Source organism: Rana temporaria, chromosome 4, assembly GCF_905171775.1.
Source record: "Rana temporaria chromosome 4, aRanTem1.1, whole genome shotgun sequence".
Classification (NCBI taxonomy): Eukaryota; Metazoa; Chordata; class Amphibia; order Anura; family Ranidae; genus Rana; species Rana temporaria.
In genome coordinates this window covers 43664470-43685354 of record NC_053492.1, presented here as the reverse complement: position 1 = coordinate 43685354, position 20885 = coordinate 43664470, and the positions used below count along the sequence as shown (strand labels likewise).

Here is a 20885-nt window from a genome sequence, read left to right as displayed (position 1 = left end):
GTATGGCAGGTAACAGGGGTGTAGCTACAGGAGTTGCAGTGGTTGCAATCACAACCTGGCCCCAGGCTCCAGGAGCACATGGACCCATGCTCCCCCTGTACACCAGGATAGGAAGGGCAATGGCATTTAGAGGAACTGATCTGCTCTATTTTCTTACTGCAGCCGCTAAATGTCTGTTTCTCTTCTACTCTCTCCCGCAGGCAAAGGAGTGGAGAGGAAAAATTAGTGGAATTGGTTCCTCTATATGCCACTGCCCCTCCTATCCCACTTCTTTATACTGTCCCAGGCCCCCCTGTGCTCTCTCGGGGCCCTTCCCCTCAGGATTTGTCAGGATAGAGAGCAGGGAAGGGGCTGGTAAATGTGTTATTTATCAGCTCCTTCTCAAATCTGTGAATACAATCCAACGCGTTTCAACTTCAATTTGAACACATTGGGGTAGCATTCATCAATGAGGAATCATGTGGGTCACCTCTAGTGGATTGATGACTTTGGTGATAATCATGTGATATTCTCATTTTATGTAATGGAACGTTTGGGTTCTTTTTTAACTTTTGCACAATAAAAAATAAATGGGCCATGGGACTTTAAGTGAGGCATGGACGGGCGTATAGAATTGTTTAGGATATCAAGGGTAGGTTAACTGTCACCGTCCCGTCAGGGAAATCTCTGTGGCCAAGAAGAATTGCTGAGTAATCAATCGGAAAAATGAAAATCAAAGAGTCAAATATAAAATTCATAATGTAATATGTATCATAATATATAATACAAAGATCATGCAGACAAAGGCATAATACATGTAGTAATTATCATATTGGCATATTTAATATTCAAAATCCAGGACATGACTAATAAAAGCAATCACAATAAATTGACAATGCAGATACAGTGAACATGATTATCCCAAAAAATATGTAAAAGAGAACAGTTTGATGAAATACATGATTGGGCAAGCATATCTTGGCATCCCTGAGCATAGACTCAACACGTTTCTTGGCGTTTAAAGCCAGTCATCAGGAGTGGGGTGCGTAACAATTAGCTAGAAAAAGGGGGAATAGATGAACAGACAAGTGAGTTAATGCAGTCTCAATAGTTAGGTCATAGTTGCAACAAAACCGAGTCAGATGGTATGATACATTACCTATAGCAAAGCCCAATAGGGTAGCCCAAGCGTTCCAAAAAGTGGAATGGGATGGTGGTCCTGGATGAACTGTCTCCCCCGGGGTTGAGGCGGGGATGGATCCCCCACAATCCAAGGACTCTCCAATCATGAGGAGAGCCAAGGATAGGATGGTGTGGGACATCAGCCAAGGAAAATACCGGACAGCCACAACACAATGCCAAAAGGTGAGGTGGGCACACATGGGACACACGTACAGGTGCTGGTTAAAGAAAAAAAAAGTGTTAATGGGAAAAAAAAGGGGGGTGGGGGGAAGAATTAAATGGGCCGTGTGAGTGCCCCTGGTAAAGTGAGTGTGGGAATTATGCCAAAAGATGGTAGTGGGGCTGGTGAATGAATGCATGGAGATCCAGTGTATTGCCCAGCAATGGTGGGAATATTGATGTATTTTACTCTATAAATTAATCTTTTGCGTTGCCTTAAAATTCCCATCTGTCAATGAGCTTTTTGTACTAGTTTGGAAGTAACTTTCTACTTCTAATGTGGTGGGGAGATCAATCGCCAATTTGTATCTATGCTGTGTTACTATAGAACAATGGGATAGAGGTAATACAGATGGGAATACGGAGATCCAATCATTATACTTGAAGGCTAATCTTGCGATCTTGCCTTTAAGTGATAAAAGATTGCAGAAGTTCTGAAATACTTGAAGATGTTTTGCAACCCGTCCAAGCAGTTCCCTCTTCTGTAATCATTAGAACTAGGAAAGCCACTTGAATGAGTGGTGAACCGTCTTCAACATTACCGAACAAGTCCAGTTGAACTGCTACTAGCTATATCATAACCTGGACCAGGATGGGGTGGAGGCAGAGGAGGGACCAAACTTACCTACTGCACTGCGGGGAGGGGGATGGGGGCATCAGTGACAGCCGCTGGCTCTGCAGCAAAGACCTTTTTGCTCCTGCTGCAAATAATTTGTAGGTAATCCAAATGTATTTTTTTATTAATCCGTGGAGTTAAAAAAAAGTACAAACTGTTTAAGTAAAAGAAAACAATGTGTGCAACAGCATTTACAACTGCCAGCAGAAATCTACTGTTTTTTGCTGACAGCAGTCCCTGGCCAAACACAAACTCCCTTGTATAGGTAGCCTAAAACTACCGGTACTTATTTGTATTTGTATGTTTTTGTATCATGAAATTAAAAAACTTCTGGGGATAGGGTGTTGGGGTGCTCTATTATATCCTCACCTTAAGTGCCAGAGGAACTCATTCCTGCACTGACCTGGACGAATGAAAACATTCATAGTTTTTAAACTTTTATGTAGGTAAAATATATAAATACACATGTTGCTTATAACAACATTTTCTTAATGTGTTCCAGGTGGCCAGGCTTCTGGTGGCAAAAAAAATGAACAAGGTAAGTGTTCTGCATACTTTTCAATGCCAGTGATTCAGAAAATATTGACTGCTAGTCTTTGGCAGCTGAATATGATCAGCTTAGACCTTGACTGACATCAGGACTTGAAATGGGGAGAGGCTGAATCTCTCTGGAATGCAGAGCCTCTGGCACCCCTAGAAATGTTGGAGGTGTTTAATATGTAGACTTATTCTTCTTGAGTATGGCAGGTAACAGGGGTGTAGCTACAGGAGTTGTAGTGGTTGCAATCACTACCTGGCCCTAGGCTCCAGGGGCATGTGGACCCATGCTCCCCCTGTACACCAGGATAGGAAGGGCAATGGCATATGGAGGAACCGATCCCCTCTATTTTTCTACTGCAGCTGCTAAATGCCCGTTTCTCTTCTACTACCTCCCGCAGGCAAAGGATTGGAGAAGAAAATGAGTGGGATCGGTTCCTCTATATGCCACTGCCCCTCCTATCCAGCTTCTTTCTACTGCCCCAGACCCCCCTGTGCTCTCTCAGGGCCCTCCCCCTCGGGATGTGTCAGGATAGAGAGCAGGGAAGGAGCTGGTAAATGTGTTATTTACCAGCTCCTTCTCAAATCTGTGAATACCACACAACGCGTTTCAACTTCAATTTGAACACATTGTGGTAGCATTCATCAATTAGGAATACTGTCGGTCACCTCTAGTGGATTGATGACTTTTGTGATAATCATGTGATATTCTAGTCTTATGTAATGGAACGTTCGGGTTCTTTTTTAACTTTTGCACAATTAAAAATAAAAGAAATGGGCCATGGGACTTTAAGTGAGGCATGGAAGGGCGTATAGAATTGTTTAGGATATCAAGGGTAGGTTAACTGTCACCGTCCCGTCAGGGCAATCTCTGTGGCCAAAAAGAATTGCTGAGTAATCAATCTGAAAAATGAAAATCAAAGAGTCAAATATAAAATTCATAATGTAATATGTATCATAATATATAATACAAAGATCATGCAGACAAAGGAATAATACATGTAGTAATTATCATATTGGCATATTTAATATTCAAAATCCAGGACATGACTAATAAAAGCAATCACAATAAATTGACATACAGATACAGTGAACATGATTATCCCCAAAAATATGTAAAAGAGAACAGTTTGATGAAATACATGATTGGGCAAGCATATCTTGGCATCCCTGAGCATAGACGCAACGCGTTTCTTGGCGTTTAAAGCCAGTCATCAGGAGTGGGTTGCGTAAAAATTTGCTAGAAAAAGGGGGAATAGATGAACAGACAAGTGAGTCAATGCGTTCTCAATAGTTAGGTCATAGTTGCAACAAAACCGAGTCAGATGGTACTGTATGATACATTACCTATAGCGAAGCCCAAAAGAGTTGCCCAAGCGTTCCAAAAAGTGGAATGGGATGGTGGTCCTGGATGAACTGTCTCCCCCGGGGTTGAGGCGGGGATGGATCCCCCACAATCCAAGGACTCTCCAATCATGAGGAGAGCTAAGGACAGGATGGCGTGGGACATCAGCCAAGGAAAATACCGGACAGCCACAACACAATGCCAAAAGGTGAGGTGGGCACACATGGGACACACATACAGGTGTTTTTGTATTGTGAAATTAAAAACCTTCTAGGGATAGGGGGTTGGGGTGTACTATGACATCTTCACCTTAAGTACCAGAGGAACTAATTTCTGCACTGAACTGAACAAATGAAAACCATCGTAGTTTTTACACTTTTATGTTGGTAAATAATATAAATACACATGTTGCTTATAACAACATTTTCTTAATGTGTTCCAGATTCCCAGGGTAATGGTTCTGGTGGCAAAACAAAGGAACACGGTAAGTGTTCTGCATACTTTTCAAAGCCAGTGATTCAGAAAATATTGACTGCTACTCTTTGGCAGCTGAATATGATCAGCTTAGACCTTGACCGACATCAGGACTGGAAAGGGGGAGCGGCTGGGTCTCCTTGGAATGCAGAGCCTCTGACACCCCTATAAATGTTGGAGGTGTTTGAAATGTAGACTTATTCTTCTTGAGTATGGCAGGTAACAGGGGTGTAGCTACAGGAGTTGCAGTGGTTGCAATCACAACCTGGCCCCAGGCTCCAGGAGCACATCGACCCATGCTCCCCCTGTACACCAGGATAGGAAGGGCAATAGCATATAGAGGAACCGATCCCCTCTATTTTCCTACTGCAGCTGCTAAATGCCCATTTCTCTTCAACTCTCTCCCGCAGGCAAAGGAGTGGAGAGGAAAATGAGTGGGATTGGTTCCTCTATATGCCACTGCCCCTCCTATCCCACTTCTTTATTCTGCCCCAGGCCCCCCTGTGCTCTTTCCAGGCCCTTCCCCTCAGGATTTGTCAGGATAGAGAGCAGGGAAGGGGCTGGTAAATGTGTTATTTACCAGCTTCTTCTCAAATCTGTGAATACCACCCAACGCGTATCAACTTCAATTTGAACAAATTGGGGTAGCATTCATCAATTAGGAATCCTGTGGGTCACCTCTAGTGGATTGATGACTTTAGTGATAATCATGTGATATTCTATATAGTTTTATGTAATGGAACGTTTGGGTTCTTTTTTAACTTTTGCAAAATAAAAAATAAAATAAATGGGCCATGGGACTTTAAGTGAGCCAAGGATAGGATGGCGTCGGACATCAGCCAAGGAAAATACCTGACAGCCACAACACAATGCCAAAAGGTGAGGTGGGCACACATGGGACACACATACAGGTGCTGGTAAAAGGAAAAAAAAAGTGTTAATGAGAAAAAAAGGGGTGGGGGGAATTTAAATGGGCCGTGTGAGTGCCCGTGGTCAAGTGAGTGTGGGAATTATGCCAAAAGATGGTAGTGGGGCTGGTGAATGAATGAATGGAGATCCAGTGTATTGCCCAGCAATGGTGGGAATAGTGATGTATTTTACTCTATAAATAAATCTTTTGCTTTGCCTTAAAATTCCCATCCGTCAATGAGCTTTTTGTACTAGTTTGGAAGAAACTTGCTATTTCTTATGTGGTGGGGAGATCAATCGCCAATTTGTATCTATGCTGTGGTACTATAGAACAATGGGATAGAGGTAATACAGATGGGAATACGGAGCTACAATCATTATACTTGAAGGGTAATCTTGCGATCTTGCCTTTAAGTGATAACAGATTGCAGAAGTTCTGAAATACTTGAAGATGTTTTGCAACCCATCCAAGCAGTTCCCTCTTCTCTAATCATTAGAACTTGGAAAGCCACTTGAATGAGTGGTGAACCATCTTCAACATTACCGAACAAGTCCAGTTGAACTGCTACTAGCTATATCATCACCTGGACCAGGATGGGGTGGAGGCAGAGGAGGGACCAAACTTACCTACTGCACTGCGGGGAGGGGGAATGGGGGGCATCAGTGACAGCCGCTGGCTCTGCAGCAAAGACCTTTTTGCTCCTGCTGCAACTAATTTGTAGGTAATCCTAATAAAAAAATGTATTAATCCGTGGAGTTAGAAAAAAGTACAAACTGTTTAAGTAAAAGAAAACAATGTGTGCAACAGCATTTACAACTGCCAGCAGAAATCTACTGTTTTTTGCTCACAGCAGTCCCTGGCCACACACAAACTCCCTTGTATAGGTAGCCTAAAACTACCGGTACTTATTTGTATTTGTATGTTTTTGTATCATGAAATTAAAAAACTTCTGGGGATAGGGGGTTGGGGTGCTCTATTATATCCTCACCTTAAGTGCCAGAGGAACTCATTCCTGCACTGACCTGGACGAATGAAAACCTTCATAGTTTTTACACTTTTATGTAGGTAAAATATATAAATACACATGTTGCTTATAACAACATTTTCTTAATGTGTTCCAGGTGGCCAGGCTTCTGGTGGCAAAAAAAATGAACAAGGTAAGTGTTCTGCATACTTTTCAATGCCAGTGATTCAGAAAATATTGACTGCTAGTCTTTGGCAGCTGAATATGATCAGCTTAGACCTTGACTGACATCAGAACTGGGAAGGGGGAGCGGCTGAATCTCTCTGTAATGCAGAGCCTCTGGCACCCCTAGAAATGTTGGAGGTGTTTAATATGTAGACTTATTCTTCTTGAGTTTGGCAGGTGACAGGGGTGTAGCTACAGGAGTTGCAGTGGTTGCAATCACTACCTGGCCCTAGGCTCCAGGGGCATGTGGACCCATGCTCCCCCTGTACACCAGGATAGGAAGGGCAATGGCATATGGAGGAACCAATCCCCTCTATTTTTCTACTGCAGCTGCTAAATGCCCATTTCTCTTCTACTCCCTCCCGCAGGCAAAGGATTGGAGAAGAAAATGAGTGGGATCGGTTCCTCTATATGCCTCTGCCCCTCCTATCCAGCTTCTTTCTACTGCCCCAGGCCCCCCTGTGCTCTCTCAGGGCCCTCCCCCTCGGGATGTGTCAGGATAGAGAGCAGGGAAGGGGCTGGTAAATGTGTAATTTACCAGCTCCTTCTCAAATCTGTGAATACTACACAACGCGTTTCAACTTCAATTTGAACACATTGTGGTAGCATTCATCAATTAGAAATCCTGTGGGTCACCTCTAGTGGATTGATGACTTTGATGATAATCATGTGATATTCTAATTTTATGTAATGGAACGTTCAGGTTCTTTTTTAACTTTTGCACAATTAAAAATAAAAGAAATGGGCCATGGGACTTTAAGTGAGGCATGGAAGGGCGTATAGAATTGTTTAGGATATCAAGGGTAGGTTAACTGTCACCGTCCCGTCAGGGCAATCTCTGTGGCCAAAAAGAATTGCTGAGTAATCAATCTGAAAAATGAAAATCAAAGAGTCAAATATAAAATTCATAATGTAATATGTATCATAATATATAATACAAAGATCATGCAGACAAAGGAATAATACATGTAGTAATTATCATATTGGCATATTTAATATTCAAAATCCAGGACATGACTAATAAAAGCAATCACAATAAATTGACATACAGATACAGTGAACATGATTATCCCCCAAAATATGTAAAAGAGAACAGTTTGATGAAATACATGATTGGGCAAGCATATCTTGGCATCCCTGAGCATAGACGCAACGCGTTTCTTGGCGTTTAAAGCCAGTCATCAGGAGTGGGTTGTGTAAAAATTTGCTAGAAAAAGGGGGAATAGATGAACAGACAAGTGAGTCAATGCGTTCTCAATAGTTAGGTCATAGTTGCAACAAAACCGAGTCAGATAGTACTGTATGATACATTACCTATAGCAAAGCCCAAAAGGGTTGCCCAAGCGTTCCAAAAAGTGGAATGGGATGGTGGTCCTGGATGTACTGTCTCCCCTGGGGTTGAGGCGGGGATGGATCACCTACAATCCAAGGACACTCCAATCATGAGGAGAGCCAAGGATAGGATGGCGTGGGACATCAGCCAAGGAAAATACCTGACAGCCACAACCCAATGCCAAAAGGTGAGGTGGGCACACATGGGACACACATACAGGTGTTTTTGTATTGTGAAATTAAAAACCTTGTAGGGATAGGGGGTTGGGGTGTACTATGACATCTTCACCTTAAGTACCAGAGGAACTAATTTCTGCACTGAACTGAACAAATGAAAACCTTCATAGTTTTTACACTTTTATGTAGGTAAATAATATAAATACACATGTTGCTTATAACAACATTTTCTTAATGTGTTCCAGATTCCCAGGGTAATGGTTCTGGTGGCAAAACAAAGGAACACGGTAAGTGTTCTGCATACTTTTCAAAGCCAGTGATTCAGAAAATATTGACTGCTAGTCTTTGGCTGCTGAATATGATCAGTTTAGACCTTGATTGACATCAGGACTGGAAAGGGGGAGCGGCTGGGTCTCCTTGGAATGCAGAGCCTCTGACACCCCTATAAATTTTGAAGGTGTTTGAAATGTACACTTATTCTTCTTGAGTATGGCAGGTAACAGGGGTGTAGCTACAGGAGTTGCAGTGGTTGCAATCATAACCTGGCCCCAGGCTCCAGGAGCACATGGACCCATGCTCCCCCTGTACACCAGGATAGGAAGGGCAATAGCATATAGATGAACCGATCCCCTCTATTTTCCTACTGCAGCCGCTAAATGCCTGTTTCTCTTCTACTCTCTCCCGCAGGCAAAGGAGTGGAGAGGAAAATGAGTGGGATTGGTTCCTCTATATGCCACTGCCCCTCCTATCCCACTTCTTTATTCTGTCCCAGGCCCCCCTGTGCTCTTTCCAGGCCCTTCCCCTCAGGATTTGTCAGGATAGAGAGCAGGGAAGGGGCTGGTAAATGTGTTATTTACCAGCTTCTTCTCAAATCTGTGAATACCACCCAACGCGTTTCAACTTCAATTTGAACACATTGGGGTAGCATTCATCAATTAGGAATCCTGTGGGTCACCTCTAGTGGATTGATGACTTTAGTGATAATCATGTGATATTCTATATAGTTTTATGTAATGGAACGTTTGGGTTCTTTTTTAACTTTTGCACAATAAAAAATAAAATAAATGGGCCATGGGACTTTAAGTGAGGCATGGACGGGCGTATAGAATTGTTTAGGATATCAAGGGTAGGTTAACTGTCACCGTCCCGTCAGGGCAATCTCTGTGGCCAAAAAGAATTGCTGAGTAATCAATCGGAAAAATGAAAATCAAAGAGTCAAATATAAAATTCATAATGTAATATGTATCATAATATATAATACAAAGATCATGCAGACAAAGGCATAATACATGTAGTAATTATCATATTGGCATATTTAATATTCAAAATCCAAGACATGACTAATAAAAGCAATCACAATAAATTGACACACAGATACAGTGAACATGATTATCCCCAAAATATGTAAAAGAGAACAGTTTGACGAAATACATGATTGGGCAAGCTTATCTTGGCATCCCTGAGCATAGACTCAATGCGTTTCTTGGCGTTTAAAGCCAGTCATCAGGAGTGGGGTGCGTAAAAATTTGATAGAAAATGGGGGAATAGATGAACAGACAAGTGAGTCAATGCGGTCTCAATAGTTAGGTCATAGTTGCAACAAAACCGAGTCAGATGGTACTGTATGATACATTACCTATAGCGAAGCCCAAAAGGGTTGCCCAAGCGTTCCAAAAAGTGGAATGGGATGGTGGTCCTGGATGTACTGTCTCCCCCAGGGTTGAGGCGGGGATGGATCCCCCCACAATCCAAGGACTCTCCAATCATGAGGAGAGCCAAGGATAGGACGGCGTGGGACATCAGCCAAGGAAAATACCGGACAGCCACAACACAATGCCAAAAGGTTTGGTGGGCACACATGGGACACACATACAGGTGTTTTTGTATTGTGAAATTACAAAACTTGTAGGGATAGGGGGTTGGGGTGCACTATGACATTTTCACCTTAAGTGCCAGAGGAACTCATTTCTGCACTGAACTGAACAAATGAAAACCTTCGTAGTTTTTACACTTTTATGTAGGTAAATAATATAAATACACATGTTGCTTATAAGAGCATTTTCTTAATGTGTTCCAGATTCCCCGGCTTCTGGTTCTGGTGGCAAATTAAAGGAACACGGTAAGTGTTCTGCATACTTTTCAAAGCCAATGATTCGGAAAATATTGACTGCTAGTCTTTGGCAGCTGAATATGATCAGTGTAGACCTTGACTGACATCAGGACTGGAATGGGGGAGCGGCTGGGTCTCCTTGGAATGCAGAGCCTCTGGCACCCCTATAAATTTTGGAGGTGTTTGAAATGTAGACTTATTCTTCTTGAGTATGGCAGGTGACAGGGGTGTTGCTACAGGAGTTGCAGTGGTTGCAATGACGACCTGGCCCTAGGCTCTAGGAGCACATGGACCCATGCTCCCCCTGTACACCAGGATAGGAAGGGCAATGGCATATAGAGGAACCAATCCCCTCTATTTTCCTACTGCAGCCGCTAAATGCCCGTTTCTCTTCTACTCTCTCCCGCAGGCAAAGGAGTGGAGAGGAAAATTAGTGGGATTGGTTTCTCTATATGCCTCTGCCCCTCCTATCCCACTTCTTTATATTGCCCCAGGCATCCCTGTGCTCTCTCCGGGCCCTTCCCCTCAGGATTTGTCAGGATAGAGAGCAGGGAAGGGGCTGGTAAATGTGTTATTTACCAGCTCCTTCTCAAATCTGTGAATACCACCAAACGCGTTTCAACTTCAATTTGAACACATTGGGGTAGCATTCATCAATTAGGAATCCTGTGGTTCACCTCTAGTGGATTGATGACTTTGGTGATAATCATGTGATATTCTAGTTTTATGTAATGGAACGTTTGGGTTCTTTTTTAACTTTTGCACAATAAAAAATGAAATAAATGGGCCATGGGACTTTAAGTGAGGCATGGACGGGCGTATAGAATTGTTTAGAATATCAAGGGTAGGTTAACTGTCACCGTCCCGTCAGGGAAATCTCTGTGGCCAAAAAGAATTGCTGAGTAATCAATCCGAAAAATGAAAATCAAAGAGTCAAATATAAAATTCATAATGTAATATGTATCATAATATATAATACAAAGATCATGCAGACAAAGGCATAATACATGTAGTAATTATCATATTGGCATATTTAATATTCAAAATCCAGGACATGACTAATAAAAGCAATCACAATAAATTGACATACAGATACAGTGAACATGATTATCCAAAAAAATATGTAAAAGAGAACAGTTTGATGAAATACATGATTGGGCAAGCATATCTTGGCATCCCTGAGCATAGACGCAACGCGTTTCTTGGCATTTAAAGCCAGTCATCAGGAGTGGGGTGTGTAAAAATTAGCTAGAAAAAGGGGGAATAGATTAACAGACAAGTGAGTCAATGCAGTCTCAATAGTTAGGTCAAAGTTGCAACACAACTGAGTCAGATGGTATGATAAATTACCTATAGCAAAGCCCAAAAGGGTAGCCCAAGCATTCCAAAAAGTGGAATGGGATGGTGGTCCTGGATGAACTGTCTCCCCCGGGGTTGAGGCGGGGATGGATCCCCCACAATCCAAGGACTCTCCAATCATGAGGAGAGACAAGGATAGGATGGCGTGGGACATCATCCAAGGAAAATACCGGACAGCCACAACACAATGCCAAAAGGTGAGGTGGGCACACATGGGACACACATACAGGTGTTTTTGTATTGTGAAATTAAGAAAACTTGTGGGGATAGGGGGTTGGGGTGTACTATGACATCTTCACCTTAAGTACCAGAGGAACTCATTTCTGCACTGAACTGAACAAATGAAAACCTTCATAGTTTTTACACTTTTATGTAGGTAAATAATATAAATACACATGTTGCTTATAAGAGCATTTTCTTAATGTGTTCCAGATTCCCAGGGTAATGGTTCTGGTGGCAAAACAAAGGAACACGGTAAGTGTTCTGCATACTTTTCAAAGCCAGTGATTCAGAAAATATTGACTGCTAGTCTTTGGCAGCTGAATATGATCAGTGTAGACCTTGACTGACATCAGGACTGGAATGGGGGAGCGGCTGGGTCTCCTTGGAATGCAGAGCCTCTGACACCCCTATACATTTTGGAGGTGTTTGAAATGTAGACTTATTCTTCTTGAGTATGGCAGGTAACAGGGGTGTAGCTACAGGAGTTGCAGTGGTTGCAATCACAACCTGGCTCCAGGAGCACATGGACCCATGCTCCCCCTGTACACCAGGATAGGAAGGGCAATGGCATATAGAGGAACCGATGCCCTCTATTTTCCTACTGCAGCCACTAAATGCCCGTTTCTCTTCTACTCTCTCCCGCAGGCAAAGGAGTGGAGAGGAAAATTTGTGGGATTGGTTCCTCTATATGCCACTGCCCCTCCTATCCCACTTCTTTATACTGCCCCAGGCATCGCTGTGCTCTCTCTGGGTCCTTCCCCTCAGGATTTGCCAGGATAGAGAGCAGGGAAGGGGCTGGTAAATGTGTTATAGGGCGATAAATACGGTAATACAAAGATCATGCAGACAAAGGCATAATACATGTAGTAATTATCATATTGGCATATTTAATATTCAAAATCCAGGACATGACTAATAAAAGCAATCACAATAAATTGACATACAGATACAGTGAACATGATTATCCCAAAAAATATGTAAAAGAGAACAGTTTGATGAAATACATGATTGGGCAAGCTTATCTTGGCATCCCTGAGCATAGACGCAACGCGTTTCTTGGCGTTTAAAGCCAGTCATCAGGAGTGGGTTGCGTAAAAATTAGCTAGAAAAAGGAGGAATAGATGAACAGACAAGTGAGTCAATGCGGTCTCAATAGTTAGGTCATAGTTGCAACAAAACTGAGTCAGATAGTATTGTATGATACATTACCTATAGCAAAGCCCAAAAGGGTTGCCCAAGCGTTCCAAAAAGTGTAATGGGATGGTGGTCCTGGATGTACTGTGCATACATGGGACACACATACAGGTGCTGGTAAAAGAAAAAATAGTGTTAATGAGAAAAAAGGGGGAATAGATGAACAGACAATTGAGTCAATGCGGTCCCAATAGTTAGGTCATAGTTGCAACAAAACCGAGTCAGATGGTATGATAAATTACCTATAGCAAAGCCCAAAAGGGTAGCCCAAGCGTTCCAAAAAGTGGAATGGGATGGTGGTCCTGGATGAACTGTCTCCCCCGGGGGTTGAGGCGGGGATGGATCCCCCACAATCCATGGACTCTCCAATCATGATGAGAGCCAAGGATAGGATGGCGTGGGACATCAGCCAAGGAAAATACCGGACAGCCACAACACAATGCCAAAAGGTGAGGTGGGCATACATGGGACACACATACAGGTGCTGGTAAAAGAAAAAAAAGTGTTAATGAGAAAAAAGGGGGGTGGGGGGAAAAATTAAATGGGCTGTGTGAGTGCCCGTGGTCAAGTGAGTGTGGGAATTATGCCAAAAGATGGTAGTGGGGCTGGTGAATGAATGAATGGAGATCCAGTGTATTGCCCAGCAATGGTGGGAATATTGATGTATTTTACTCTATAAATAAATCTTTTGCAGTGCCTTAAAATTCCCATCCGTCTATGAGCTTTTTGTACTAGTTTGGAAGTAACTTTCTACTTCTAATGTGGTGGGGAGATCAATCGCCAATTTGTATCTGTGCTGTGTTACTATAGAACAATGGGATGGAGGTAATAGAGGCGGGAATACAGAGATCCAATCATTATACTTGAAGGCTAATCTTGCGATCTTACCTTTAAGTTATAACAGATTGTAGAAGTTCTGAAATACTTGAAGATGTTTTACAACCCATCCAAGCAGTTCCCTCTTCTATAATCATTAGAAATAGGAAAGCCACTTGAGTGAGTGGTGAACCGTCTTCAACATTACTGAACAAGTCCAGTTGAACTGCTACCAGCTATATCATCACCTGGACCAGGATGGGGTGGAGGCAGAGGAGGGACCAAACTTACCTACTGCACTGCGGGGAGGGGGGGGGGGGGCATCAGTGACAGGCGCTGGCACTGCATCCAAGATCTATTTGCTCCTGCTGCAACTAATTTGTAGGTAATCCTAATTAATTTTTTTACTAACCCATGGAGTTAAAAAAAGTACAAACTGTTTAACCACTTGCTTACTGGGCACATATACCCCCTCCTGCCCAGGTGAAATTTCAGCTTCCGGCACTCCTCGCTTTAACTAACAATTGCGCGGTCGTGCGACGTGGCTCCCAAACAAAATTGACGTCCTTTTTTCCCCACAAATAGAGCTTTCTTTTGGTGGTATTTGATCGCCTGTGCGTTTTTTATTTTTTGCGCTATAAACAAAAAAGAGCGACAATTTTGAAAAAAATACAATATTTTTTACTTGTTGCTATAATAAATATCCCAATTTAAAAAAAAACACACATTTTTTTCCTCAGTTTAGGCCGATACGTATTCTTCTACATATTTTTGGTAAAAAAAAAAAATCGACTGGTTTGCGCAAAAGTTATAGCGCCTACAAAATAGGGGACAGAATTATTATTTTTTATTATTTTTTTTTTTTTACTAGAAATGGCGGCGATCTGCCATTTTTATTGGGATTGCAACGTTATGGCGGACACATCGGACACTTTTGACACATTTTTGGCGCCATTCACATTTATACTGCGATCAGTGCTATAAATATGCACTAATTACAGTATAAATGTGACTGGCATTGAAGGGGTTAACACTAGGGGGTGAGGAAGGGGTTAAATGTGTAGCCTTGGAGTGTTCTAACTGTAGGTGGAAGGGGGGTGACTGGGGGGGTGACCGATCTATGTCCCTATGTACAAGGGACACAGATCGGTGTAAAACGGCAATGAGAGATGATCTCATATGTTTACATATGAGATCATCTCTCATTGGGCGCACAGATCGCATCGCAAACGGCCACTCTGATTGGCCGTTCGCGGCGATCTGTAATTGGCTGTGTCCAAGGGACACGGCCAACACAGAGTTTCCCCGCTGCACGCTCTGGAGCGCGCGCGGGTGAACGCCCAAACGGGCGGACGTCTATTGACGTCCACTTGGATTTTGGGATCCGCGCTGTAGCCGTCATTTGGCTATAGCGCGGGTCCCAAGCGGTTAAGTAAAAGTAAAGTAAACAATGTGTGCAACAACATTTACAGCTGCCAGCAGAAATCTACTGATTCTTGCTGGCAGCAGTCCCTGGCCAAACACAAACTCCCTTGTGTGGGTAGCCTAAAACTACTTATTTGTATTTGTTTGTTTTTGTATCATGAAATTAAAAAACTTGTGGTGATAGGGGGTTGGGGTGCTCTATGATATCCTCACCTTAAGTGCCAGAGGAACTCACTCCTGCACTGACCTGGACGAATGAAAACCTTCATAGTTTTTACACTTTTATGTAGGTAAAATATATAAATACACATGTTGCTTATAACAACATTTTCTTTATGTGTTCCAGGTGGCCAGGCTTCTGGTGGCAAAAAAAAGGAACACGGTAAGTGTTCTGCATACTTTTCAATGCCAGTGATTCAGAAAATATTGACTGCTAGTCTGTGGCAGCTGAATATGATCAGCTTAGACCTTGACTGACATCAGGACTGGGAAGGGGGGCAGCTGGGTCTACTTCTGGAATGCAGAGGCTCTGGCACCCCTAGAAATGTTGGAGGTGTTTGAAATGTAGACTTATTCTTCTTGAGTATGGCAGGTAACAGGGGTGTTGCTACAGGAGTTGCAGTGGTTGCAATCATGACCTGGCCCCAGGCCCCAGGGGCACATGGACCCATGCTCCCCCTGTACACCAGGATAGGAAGGGCAGTGGCATATAGAGGAACCGATCCCCTCTATTTTCCTACTGCAGCCGCTAAATGCCCATTTCTCTTCTACTCTCTCCCGCAGGCAAAGGATTGGAGAAGAAAATGAGTGGGATTGGTTCCTCTATATGCCACTGCCCCTCCTATCCAGCTTGTTTCTACTGCCCCAGGCCCCCCTGTGCTCTCTCCGGGCCCTTCCCCTCGGGATGTGTCAGGATAGAGAGCAGGGAAAGAGCTGGTAAATGTGTTATTTACCAGCTCCTTCCTTTTCTAAACGAATAGAGTCAGTATCGGTCATTGACTCTGTCCATTCATAACTAAAGTCTTGTGAACTGTGTTTACTATGCTTTAGTATGTTTATGAATGGGAAGCTCTCTACACAGCTATTCCTGTCCATTCATTCTGTGCTGTTAAGGCTGCAGAGATGGAGATTGAGGGCTGTAGCCTCAATCTCTTTTCTGAAGTGTGAAATATCAGAGGTTGAATAGACCCCTGATCGGGGCTTGCAGCTGTTCCTCCCGCCATACTGATCATTCCGACTGTTCCCCGTGTCCTTCTCCTCCGGGCTCTGTCCCCCCTCTGTGTCCTGCTCCTTTGGGCTCCAGCCCCCGTCCGGGTTCTCCTCCTCCGGGCTCCACCCCCCTTCATGCTCCTCCTCCTTCCCCCTTCGTCATTCTGCAGCTGGCAACCCCTCTCTCCTCTCCCGCCAGCTGCTGTCAGGGATGTGTCAGGATGGAGAGCGGAGGAAGGGGCCGGTAAATATGTGATTTATCAGCCCCTACCTTTTCTGAATTGGACATAGTGAGCAATCACTACCGATCGCTCCTGTGTCCTGTGATAACTCAGAAGAGTAACCTGTGTTTACTCTGCTTCAGTTTATAAATGGGCAGGAGCCTTTGTAAAAAGTTATAAAAATAAAATTATAAAAAAAAAAGACAGCCCCAAATATTCAGCAATGAGACAGCCCAATCCAGCAATGAGACATCCCCAAATATTCAGCAAAGAGATGTCCCTATCCAGCAAAGAGACAGCACAGTCCACCAAAGAGATATACCCATTCAGCAAAGAGACAGCCCCGTCCAGCAAAGAGACAGCCCCGTCCAGCAAAGAGACAACCCCATTCAGCAAAGAGACAGCCCCATCCAGCAAAGAGAGACAGCCCCGTCCAAGCAAAGAGACAGCCAAATCCAGTAAAGAGACAGTCTCAGGTACAGCACAGCCCCAATTAGTAGCATTGTTAAATAATTATCCAGAAAATGTCTAAAAAACTTCAGAGACCACAGTGGACACTAACACTACAATAAGCACAGTCAGCAGTCAGTCAGGAGAACAAGCTACCCACATGACCAATCCCAATCTGACACACAGGTGAGGTCACTGCCACCAAAACAAGCTTCCAGTCTGCAGGAAGAGGCAGAGCGGAGTGTAGATCGCTCCGACTGCAGCCTAAGAGAGTGGAAGGTTTTGAGCTCTATCACTGTATGATCTCTCCACAACCACCCAGCTTTGCTACAGAGTATCAGGGTTGGTGCAAGGATTTTTGACACCCTAGGCGAAACCATATTTTGCCGCCCCCTTGGCTCCACCCCTAACTCCGCCCCATTTTCCCTGCACATGTATACCCCACCTTTTTAATGAAGCCTCACCATGGCCTCACCAGGGCCCATCAATGCAGCCTCACCAGTGCCCATCAACGCAGCCTCATCAGCACCCATCAATACAGCCTACCAGGGCCCATCAAATGCAGTTTTACCAGCGCCCATAAACACAGCCTCACCAGCGCCCATAAACACAGCCTCACCAGCGCCCATCAATGCAGCCTCACCAGCGCCCATCAATGCAGCCTACCAGAGCCCATCAATTGAGCCTACCATTGCCCATCAATTAATGTTTGCTTGCTACCATTCATTCAGGAGTTGGGACACAGACACAGTCCTCCACTGCCGCTGAGCCTCTAACACTATGTGCGAACAGGGCGGCGGCTGACGCTGGGACTTATATGCTTGCTGCAGAGAGAAGAGAGTAGGAACACCAGTGGCCGGGCACCCTAGGCAGCAGGGTGCCCTAGGCGGCTGCCTAGTTTGCCTAGTGGTTGCACCAGCCCTGCAGAGTATACACAGTGACTGCGAGCTTTGCTCCCACTGCCTTCCACACTGTCTCTGGCGGAGGTGCCAGCATGCCATTCCAGCACATTCCACCAGAAAAAAGCCCTGAGTGTAATGCCGCGTACACACGATCATTTTTCGGGTTGTAAAAAATAAAAAAAAATTTAATGTCATTAAAAACGATCGTGTGTGGGCTTTAGAGCATTTTTTAGGTTCTGAAAAACGGGCAAAAATTCGAACATGCTCTATTTTTTAACAATGTTTTTAAGTTGTCGTTTTTTGGGTTGTAAAAAATGGTCGTGTGTGGGCTTTAACGCCGTGAAAAATCCATGCATTCTCAAAAGCAAGTTATGAGACGGGAGCGCTCGTTCTGGTAAAACTAGCGCTCGTAATGGAGTAAGCACATTCATCACGCTGTAACTGACAAATCGTCTTTTACTAACACGAAATCAGCTAAAGCAGCCCAAAGGGTGGCGCCATCCGCATGGAACTTCCCCTTTATAGTGCCGTCGTACGTGTTGTACGTCACCGCGCTTTGCTAGAGCATTTTTTTCCCACGATCGTGTGTAGGCAAGGCCGTTTTAACGATCGTTGTTTTTCTAGAGCCTAAAAAACTTCTTTTTTTTACAACGCGAAAAATGATCGTCTGTACACGGCATAACGCTTCCAGTTATTTATGACCTTTCAAAGGGATCACAATGTTTCCCCTGATATTGACCCCCATCTGCTTTACTCTCCAAAAAGCCAAAGTCATTGTTATTCAGACATCATCCAGGGTTCTGTTTCCTGGATTGTGAGACAAGCTCAGAAGTAAGACAATCATGTAAATCTTGGTGCCTGTTCAGTTACATAGTAGGTGAGGTTAAAAAAAGACACAAGTTCATCAAGTCCAACCTGTGTGTGATTATATGTCAGTATTACATTGTATATCCCTGTATGTTGTGGTCGTTCAGGTGCTTATCTAATCGTTTTTTTTAAACTATCAATGCTCCCCACTTAAATCACCGCCTGTGGAAGGGAATTCGACATCCTTGCCACTCTTACAGTAAAGAACCCTCTACGTAGTTTAAGGTTAAACCTCTTTTCTTCTCATTTTAATGAGTGGCCATGTGTCTTGTCTTCCACGAAAAAGTTATTACCTTATTGTGAGGTCACCAGTATAGTATTTGTAAATTTAAATCATATCCCCTCTCTGGTGTCTCTTCTCCAGAGAGAATAAGTTCAGTGCTCCCAACCTTGTACTCGCTCTATTTCCAGTACATCCTTCCTGAGGACTGGTGCCCAGAACTGGACAGCATACTTTTTTATTTTAGGCTGACAAAAGTGCAAAATTTAGGTTATTAATTTATTTATAGTTTAATAAAAATGTGTCTATAAATTCTGTAATGTAATTGTATCTGAAAATTAAAGTATTGAACAGATGAACACCGCCACCTTCAGGATGCAGTGTCATCTGCAGACTGAAAGTTAATTTTGTCAATAAAACCTCCAGCCTGTATGAGATAATATTTCCATAGCTGACATAGTGATCACATTATCGGTGTAGCACTACCCCCGCAGGAGCTGCTGGTTATATTTTGGGTGGCACGTTACCTCTATGTTCTCGCTGTCCAGGGTGAAAGGAGAGTCTGAAGAATTTCAATGTCCACACAATTCCCTTGTTTTTCTTGGATTTATTTTGCAGAACTTTAGAAAAGAAGGGTAGGTAGGTTTAGGTGTATACCATATTTTCCGGCGTATAAGGCGACCCCCTAATTTTCCATGAAACATTTTGGTTTTGGGATATACTCACTGTATAAGACTACCCCCTTCCTACTAGTCTTTCTGGAAGCTGAGGGGTAGCCAGAACCGCTGACAGAAACAGGCTTTTTCAAATCTCACTGTGCCATTACATTACATTCCCCCTCTCTGTGCCATCACTTGCCCCCTCTCTGTGCCATCACTTGCCCCCTCTCTGTGCCATCACTTGCCCCCTCTCTGTGCCTGAGCTCGCCCCTTCTCTGTGCCTGAGCTTGCCCCCCTCTGTGCCTGAGCTTGCCCCCTCTCTGTGCCTGAGCTTGCCCCCTCTCTGTGCCTGAGCTTGCCCCCACTGTGCCTGAGCTTGCCCCCACTGTGCCTGAGCTTGCCCCCACTGTGCCTGAGCTTGCCCCCCCACTGTGCCTGAACTTGCCCCCCAGTGCCATCACTCACTTTTTTTTCAGGCGGTGCGGTGCGGTGACAGTCTCCGTGCTGCGCGCGTCAATGATTTAAAAGACGCGCCTTCTCCTCAGACTGTCCTGTGTTAGGCAGAACACAACATTTCCCAGCAGCGCCTCTGTTCTGTGTTCCGCCTATCACGGTCGTCTTCTCATCTCGTCCGAGGATGAGAAGGCATCTGTGATAGGAGGAACACAGAACAGAGGCGCTGCTGGGAAGATTTGTGTTCCTCCTATCACAGAACACTCTGAGGAGAAGGAGCGTCTTTTAAATCACTGACGCTCGCAGCAGCCGGAGACTGTCACCGCACCGCACCGCCTATTCACAAAAAAGTGAGTGATGGCAGAGACCGTACCCGGCGTACAGGACAACCCCCGACTTTGGATGCATTTTTTTGCATCCAGAAAGTCGTCTTATACGCCGGAAAATACGGTAATCAAAGTAAGGAAACACTCCTGTTTCCAGCAAACAGTTCTCGTTGGCCACTCTAGCCAGAGTGGGTATTGCTCACCCGGATAGGTCTCTCTCACTGGCCTAGCAGTCGGGATGGCGCACAAAATAAAGTACAATCTCTGCCACAGGCCTTCCTTTTTAGATGAGACACTTTGGTCCGGAATCCTCTGCCACAGGATTCAGTACCCAGATCTCTTTAGCTTTGTTTCTTTAGAACCCTTAGATCCGACAGGCGACACTGTCAAGCCTTTCGGTTTATGGTGCATCCTTTGATGAAGTGTCCAGGCCTTCTCCCAAGATACCAGCCTCTTGCATGGCCCTCTCCAGAATAGGTCCTCCCCTGGCTT

At 44.1% G+C, this 20885-nt stretch overlaps 1 protein-coding gene across 1 annotated transcript in view; it reads left to right on the top strand.

The window, feature by feature from the left end:
• Positions 1–15563, top strand: part of LOC120935607 (hornerin-like) — a 332059-nt gene extending 316496 nt beyond the window's left edge. The window contains exons 87-93 of the mRNA XM_040347655.1: positions 2499–2534; positions 4321–4362; positions 6384–6419; positions 8206–8247; positions 10038–10079; positions 11862–11903; positions 15433–15563. Coding sequence (XP_040203589.1) covers positions 2499–2534; positions 4321–4362; positions 6384–6419; positions 8206–8247; positions 10038–10079; positions 11862–11903; positions 15433–15563 — 371 coding nt within the window. The remainder of the gene's footprint in view (positions 1–2498; positions 2535–4320; positions 4363–6383; positions 6420–8205; positions 8248–10037; positions 10080–11861; positions 11904–15432) is intronic.
• The last annotated feature ends 5322 nt before the right edge of the window (positions 15564–20885 follow it).